The 7,588-nt window shown below is 43.3% G+C and overlaps 1 protein-coding gene across 3 annotated transcripts in view; it reads right to left on the bottom strand.

The window, feature by feature from the left end:
- The window catches only part of PIK3R1 (phosphoinositide-3-kinase regulatory subunit 1), a 53,537-nt gene extending 46,192 nt beyond the window's left edge, over window positions 1–7,345 (bottom strand). Inside the window, exons 1-2 of one of the 3 annotated variants that reach the window (XM_027882266.1) lie at window positions 7,329–7,345; window positions 2,063–2,813 (exon numbers count right to left, since the gene is read on the bottom strand). In XM_027882266.1, the coding sequence (XP_027738067.1) occupies window positions 2,063–2,396 (334 nt within the window). In that variant the 5' untranslated portion in view covers window positions 2,397–2,813; window positions 7,329–7,345. The other 2 variants (XM_027882256.1, XM_027882248.1) reach the window with 2 other exon arrangements.
- Window positions 7,346–7,588: the final 243 nt, after the last annotated feature.

The following is a 7,588-nucleotide window of genomic DNA, read 5'->3' as shown; positions in this document are numbered from 1 at the left end:
TTAAAAATAAACATATTCTATGTAAATATTACTCTGTCTAAAGGCAATAAACTTCACACAGGAGAGATCTAGTCACTAAGGCTTGGGGCACTGCTTCATCCCAAGAAAGTAGAGAAGCCTGCATATTAGCGGAGCCCCTCAAATCTGCAGCAGAATTTCCCAAGGTAACTCCCAGCAGCTGAAACTCCCATAAATGTCTATTACAAGCACACTCCTGGGGTAGGCTTGGAAACGACAACATTAACATGAGGACTTCCCAGCACGGTGCTGTGACCAGAAGCATCAAACAAGAATGAGTACAGAAACCAAGGAAGTTACAATGCACCACTTTTTAAAGCAGTAAACCCATCAAAGCCCGGGATGCTGGTTACTTCACCACAGCACACACATGCAAAGAATGACATTTTCTTCCCATTCTCTGCTGCTCAAAATTACCTATCAGCACTGAGGTGTCTATCCAAAGAGCCATGTTTATTCTGCAGTTGCATATGATGGCAACAGCTGTCTCCACAGGTGGGTTAAGAAGCGTCAGTGTTAACCTGATCAGCACACATTAATATCCAGTACAAGAAATGATCAAAGAAATAAGAGTTTCTTTCTTTCAAAAGCAAATAGCCCATTTTCAGAACTAATCTAATGAAAGAGAAAAGCCATGAGACTCTTAATAACTAGAGGCTGACAGTTCAAGGTTTTAAGACTTAGAGAGAGTATAACCTAAAATGTCACTACAGCCTCATCTGCCCTCACCTTCATCCTAGCTGATATACACCTAGGCACTGCAGGCTTGCAAGCAATGTGTTAGTGCTTAAGAATAATGTTATATAAACCAGTTCAGCTTCACTCTTTATTAAGTCCCCACCAACCTACAAATGCTTCTGCAAGCTTTCCACTTGGTTGCCACATAAAATTTTCTTTATTTCTGTTCTTATCTGTGCTGATTATCAGCATAGCTGCATATAAACTTAGAGTATGCACACTGGGATGGAAGTTAATAAACTGACACTACAGCTTTGCAATTGATGATACAAGCATTTCTATGGAGGCAGAGGGAGATGCTAGTAGTCATTACTATGGTGTCACTCTGAAAATCAGGATCAAATACTACAACTCGTTTCCTACAGATAGAAACACTGAGAATTTAAGAAATATTAGAAGTTGAAGCAATAAAAGCCACTCAAGTCTTTTTTAAAAGTGAAAGAATAAAGTCTATCCTAGGATAGATTTGGGGTATGTACTGATAAGTAAAATCCAACTATCTGAATGTCAACAGGTAAAGGAGACAAAATCACCTGAAAAAAGGGTGGGTTTGTTTTGATTTTTTACCCTAAAGTTTTGCCAATTACGAAAGAGGAGACTTTTTTCTTCTATTAACAGAAGATTACTGATCAAATTCTGAGTTCTGCCTAACATACTGTTGCAAATGTAGGTTAGAAAGGAGCTTAGGTTAAACAAAGGAAGTATCTTCTTTTCTTAAATAAGTGGTATTTTTTCCACTGCATGCCATACCTCCAAAAAATGTTAAATTTGAATTTCTCTTTATTATAATTTCATTGTTGAATTTTAAATATGGGTTCATACCTTCAATGCCACAGGTAAAGAATGCATTTTTTGCTGTTAGCAAGAGATCTGTGATAGGAACATACTGTTTATTTAGAACGTAAGTGGTTGAAATCACTGAGAACTTTCTCAGTCGTGAGTTTGATGAACCACAAAAGGAAACACTTCGACCAGTTTCTTACAAACCTAAAATAAATGCTAACCAGTTCATTTTCCATTTCAACCTTTCCAGTGGTGAATTACAAGCATACTTTCCAACCTGTGAGATATACCTCACAGTAAGTTATTGGTTTCTGTGGTGCCCTGAGACAAAGCAAATGAAACTACAAAGAATGTGAGCTAAATATTACTAAGTAGAAACAATTCTTAATTGACTGAAATGAGCCATGCACGAAAAAAAGCTAACCAGCAGGCATTAATACACATCCATGTACAGTGAGACAAGTCTATGAAACAAAAATATATGAAATCATGGCAGACACACACATCTTAGAACAGTACTAACCTTGTTGCTCACTCTCTCCTTCTGCTTTTGCAGGACCTGGTGCTACTGGAAGAGGTCGAGGAGGACGAGGCTTTGGAGTTGGGGGAGATATTTTTTTTCTTCCAATGTACTCTACATAAGTTCCTGGGAAATCTCCCCTCTCCCCTGTGGTTTCATTAAAGCCATTTAACCAACCGATTTCCTCAGGTTTTGCTTCTTCCCCTTCACTAAATCCAAGTGCTAGTAAGGTACCTTTATTCACAGTTAATATATCTCCCAAGTGCAAGTCAATGTCTTCTTCTCGCTCTTTTCTGTAGTCATATAAAGCTCTATATTGATATCCCTCAGCACTCATCTTGGCAAATGATTTAACATTCAAAAGTGTTATTAAAAGGTATCAAAATGTGATTTTCCAGTTATATTTTAATGTACAGAGAAATTCAAGACTTATTAAATGGGATAATGAAAATGTCTCTTAAGTAATAAAATCCACCAGAGAATCAAGAAGCACCAAGATTTATCATTTCACTGTTGATGTATTTACTGATGTATTTATTCTGAGTGACTGTTGCTGAAGTAAGGGCTCCACTTTTTCTATGCGTGGCAATTTTCTTCCAATTAGCTCCTTTCCTGGGCTTGCTGGCACTTCTGTGTCTCCATGCACAAGCTCAGCCGACTCTTGTAGACAGTCACACCTTCTTCAGAAGTATTTGCCACAGACTGCCCACGTACCTTAAAAATTCTGCCACCAAACTCTGCATACATGCTTTTCCTGGAAAGAGAAGAGAAAACTGATGAAACCACTTCAGATTGTCTTGATGAATGTGAACTTGGTATTCTGCTTATGACTTAAACTTACTGCAACCCTGGCAAAGACTGTGTCATACAAAAGAGTCCTATGTAACAATAAAATAAAGTAACCTCACAAAAAAACCTCCAGGTAATGTTTGCATTTTTATAAAGGATGTATGTCAAAGTACTCGAACCAGATTTGCACCCCTGCAGTATGAGGCATCTTTCCTTCTCTGTCACTTACAGCTACTGAAGTCTCAGGGTGAGAGGGCTAAGCCCTGTAGCGATCCCTGGCAGTGCAATATCTAACCTCTTTGCAAGATTTTATATATTATCTCCCTGAACACAGACAGCCACAGCCCTTTTCCACAAATGGTCTGCCAGGACAGTGGAGGAGCTCATAGTAATTAGCCCTGACCACTGGGGTATTCAATCTCATCCTGTTTATGACAAGGGTAAGGATGGGCAACAATTCCCATCCCAAAGAATATATTTAAAAATCCTTTGGAAGAAGGGGTCTTTTCATAATCTGCAAAAGGACTGAAAAGTCCAAAATGCTTTTACTTAATGACTACCATATTACCTTTTTTTTTTTTTTTTCAAAATGAGGGGGCTCCCCACTCCCCCATCTTCCAGATGATTTTTAATGATTTTATGGTATAATACTAGAAAAACAATCAGCAACTTAAACAGGCACACCCAGACCACCTAAGCAGCCCAAACAGGAGTATGCTTAAATTACACTAAAGGCAAGAGAACACAGGCCTGAACATTTGGCTCAAGGTTGCCCAACCATAAGGTAAAACAAAAACATATTACTAAAACCCAAATCTATTTGGCAAACAATTGCTTTAAGACATATAGAACAGTGAAAGCTTTCTAAACGTTATTTCAACTGTTACTCATTTTTATCTACTTAAAAAGACAAGCCCAATCATACTTTGAAACATTATACTGGAAACCAGAAAGAGCTAACTCTTCAAAGTTGCACAGAAACTCCTAAACTACATCTGAATAAAATACCAAGGGAGCTGTGTAATACTGGCAGGTAAAATACTGACTTTGTACTATGTACTGAGTGTACAGAAAGCTGGGGTTTTTTTTATGAAACACTCCCTTTTACCTTGTAAAGAGACACTAGTAGACAGGGCTGGAAGAGGGAACATCTGACAGCTCTTTTCCACACCACTTTTTCTGTCTCAGTCATCAAGTCCTTTGCAACGACTAACTGACAAGCTAAGAAGTGTTTATAAGAATGCATATGGGCTTCCTTTGCCAGTAAATGAACCTGATCCCTAATTTGTATGTGGCTCCTCTTCAGTTCATCAGGTCCCTGTAGCATGTTGCTCAACATCTCTTGTGACAGAATACAGAAAAAGAATCTTGTTAAATTCTTGAAGAACTTCCTTATCATCCCTTGCAACCAGTTTTTGCTGTAGGAAAGAATTATATGAGCCTGAATTAGACTTCCCATTTCAGAAAGCCTGCACACAAGTATTTATTTTAATAACTTGCAAATCTATCCATGTGCATTAGGCATCCAGCTCCCGTCAAAATTTTAATTAGAAATTTCTGCAGCCACTTCTGAAAAACCAACTATGCTACTTAGCTCATGCTACCAAACATCACAGACTTTGCAATTAACATGAATGGAGGTTCACTAATATTTTGTTTTCCTCTTCTACCAGAGAAAAGCCTGCTGACAAGAACTGAGGAAACAGCACGAATGTCAATGTATCCATTAAATAGCAGATAAGCCTTTATAAAAGCATGGGTTTCTTCCATTTCATGTAGCAAGGCAACAAAATGCACTTACACACTTCAGATCTAAGTGCTGGAACAAATAAAAATGTTTCCAATCAAAACCAACCATGTACACAGCAAAACCTGCTAGAAAATTACCACTTTGACTACTTTAAATATTCTGAAATATTTATTTTCTTTTTAAGAAAGGTTCAACAAATGCTATGCTACAACTACTTATTTAACTCCTAGTGCCTATGGGCATTTTGGCAGTCAATGAAGTCTTTTAAACACTGCATAATTTAACTGACTTGACTTACTCCTCTGATCTTTTATTATCAAATGTATCACAGCAACTTTATGGCCATATATTTAAAATGAGTACTTGTGTTTTTTATGCATCGTCTGAAAATACAGAACTGTAAATGCTTTAATAACATAAAAACTGCTTATGACACTTTTAAGGCATATTTCAAAAACTCAAAACATGCATCTGATTAGAAGAAGTCAGTGCAGTTATGGTAGCAAAGTTTCCTCAAATCCAGTTTCCCCGGGGCTCAGAGTTGGAGTACCTGTTCATACTCACTCATCAGCACTGCCCTCGGTACAGGGCTCCCAGCATCTGACCTCCTGACTGATCTATGGTTCCTGTACCTGGAGACACTCCCAGGGTTGCATTTCTTGAGTTTATCCCTTTTTCTATTGTTATTAGGTTGAGAGACAAACTAAGACTCAGACTGGCAGACTCAAGAATCTTGCACGCAAACCTAGCGAAGGGCCAAACAATGGTTTTCCACACTAGCTCAGTAACACTGTAGCACATGCAAAGAGCCCTCTTAAAAAGCTCTACGAAGATCTGGTATAAACAAATTCCCTTTACTCCAAGTTACGCGGCCTCTATAGTCAGACTCAAACTGACTTAAGCTGACTAGTCCTACAAGAAATAGCTTGGAGACCATCTTAAGTAGATTATAAAAAACCAAACCAAACACTTCAGGGAAGAAACATTGTTATATTTGAGATGATGTATTACTGGATTTCCATTTTGGCTGTTGGAATGGAAAAGGGGGAAGAAGTATTGTAAAATAATCAAGTGCTCATTTGTTTTTTATTTACTGTTCCCACTTGTTCCCACTGAAAGATTCCTGAGTTCAGACAGAATTCTTGTCTCTCAGCAGAATTATCTTGGGCATTTTAATAGTTATAAAATCTAAAATTCAAAAGAAACATGCAAGACACTCCTACAAATTTATGTGGAAAAGGAAGGTGACATGAAAACTTCCTCTCCACTCTCCCCTTCTTCCCCTGTTAGAAATGATGTCTGGCTTCCTCTCCACTGGTACCCAAGCATTTCCTCCCACACAAGCTAGTGTTCTTCTGGTGACTGAGTATATGAACTTCTACTCTGCATAACCATGTTAGTACCAGCCCAACCAGAGGGGTGTGCATGTGTTACTGATATGGCATTCCTACAAGACAGAACATAAAAACTTTCTTCACCTTTATATTAACATATTTAATAACTATATCTCCAGGTAAGTTATATCTCTTATATACCTCTTAGGGTAAGCGGGGAACTTTGCTTGGAGACTGACTCTTCTCCCCACTAGGTGTCTACACACCTGTGACTCACATTGCAGTTATCTCTGAAGTACGATGCTGCCACTCTCCAAATGGAGACAACCAAGTTAAGTAGCACATCGGAACACTATTTTCTGCAAGAAAGTGAGGTCCGTGATGTATCATGAAGTAATACCCTTACACCACTTCCAGTCTTTGAAATAATTATTTTGAGTCTGTGGAGATTCTACCGCCGCTCAAGTTCAAACATGTACAGACGGAATAAGTACTGTGGACACTGTAAAGCACATCCCACTCTGAAATATCTCACAGTTTCTAAGGGCTGCAAAACTATGAAAGACGGCAGGTGACCATCAAGACCACTCTAGCAGAATCAATAAAATAATAAAGATAATTTTAAAAAACTAAGAAAACGGCAGAATTTGAGCTTCCACCGCGTTTAAGAGGCCGGCAGGTTAACCACTCCGGAGACCTGCACTAACATGCAGCTCCAGCCGCAGAGCAGCCGTTCGCCCTGGGCCGAAGCTCGAGGGGAGCAGCCCCTCCAAAGGCGGAACGGGACTGCGCCGAGCCGGAGGAGACGGGAGCACGGGCGGGCAGGACGCCGCTCCCGGCCCGGGGATCTGCACGGACACAGCCCGGCGGGGACACCCGCCCGCCTCCCCACGCCGATCGCGGCGCCGGAGCTGCCCGCGGCGCAGCCCGGCACAGTAGGGCACGGAACAGCCCGGCACGGCACAGCCCGGCACAGCAGGGCACGGAACAGCCCAGCACGGCACGGCACGGCACGGAACAGCACATCGCACGCCCTGCCCGCCCAGGAAGAGCCGGGGTGGTCCGCCCCCGGGGCGAGAGGCTGCCCTGTCCCTGGGGCTCGGTCTCGGCCGCAGCGGGCGGCCCGCCCGAGTCTGCCGCGCCGGAGGGCTCAGCGGCGCCACAGCCCGCCGCGCACGAAAGAAAAAGTTACATGGGGCGGCGGCGGCACCGCCGCTCGGGCTGTCACTGGCCGAAGCCCGGGTCCGCAGAGGGGTAGCCCCGCACAGCCCATCCCCACCCCCAACCCCGCTACGCTCCCCTGCCCCATCAGCCGCCTGCGGGGCAGCGCTCTCTTCGGCGGATGGAGCACGGCTCGCTTTACCTCAGCAGCGGCGGCGGCGGCACCGTCAGCTACTCCGTGCCCTCGCCGGGCAGCAGCAACAGCAGCTGCAGCAGCAGCCGCGCCACCCTGCTCTCAGCCGTGCGCCCGTCCCGTCCCGGCGCGGCGTGGCGTGGCGTGGCCCCAACCTCTCTGCCCCAGCCGCACTCCCCGCCGCAGTGCCTCCGCGGCGCCCTGCCCGCCGCCGGCTCTGCCCCCGCCCCGCCCCCGGCCGCTCCGCCCCCGGCCGCCCCGCCAACCCGCCCCGCCGCCCCGCCCCGCCTCGCCGCTGTCTG

The sequence above is a fragment of the Empidonax traillii genome, unplaced genomic scaffold, assembly GCF_003031625.1.
Source record: "Empidonax traillii isolate 1590-97213 ecotype Southwest subspecies unplaced genomic scaffold, ASM303162v1 scaffold8:size5222938, whole genome shotgun sequence".
Classification (NCBI taxonomy): Eukaryota; Metazoa; Chordata; class Aves; order Passeriformes; family Tyrannidae; genus Empidonax; species Empidonax traillii.
This window is presented reverse-complemented; position numbering and strand designations above follow the sequence as displayed.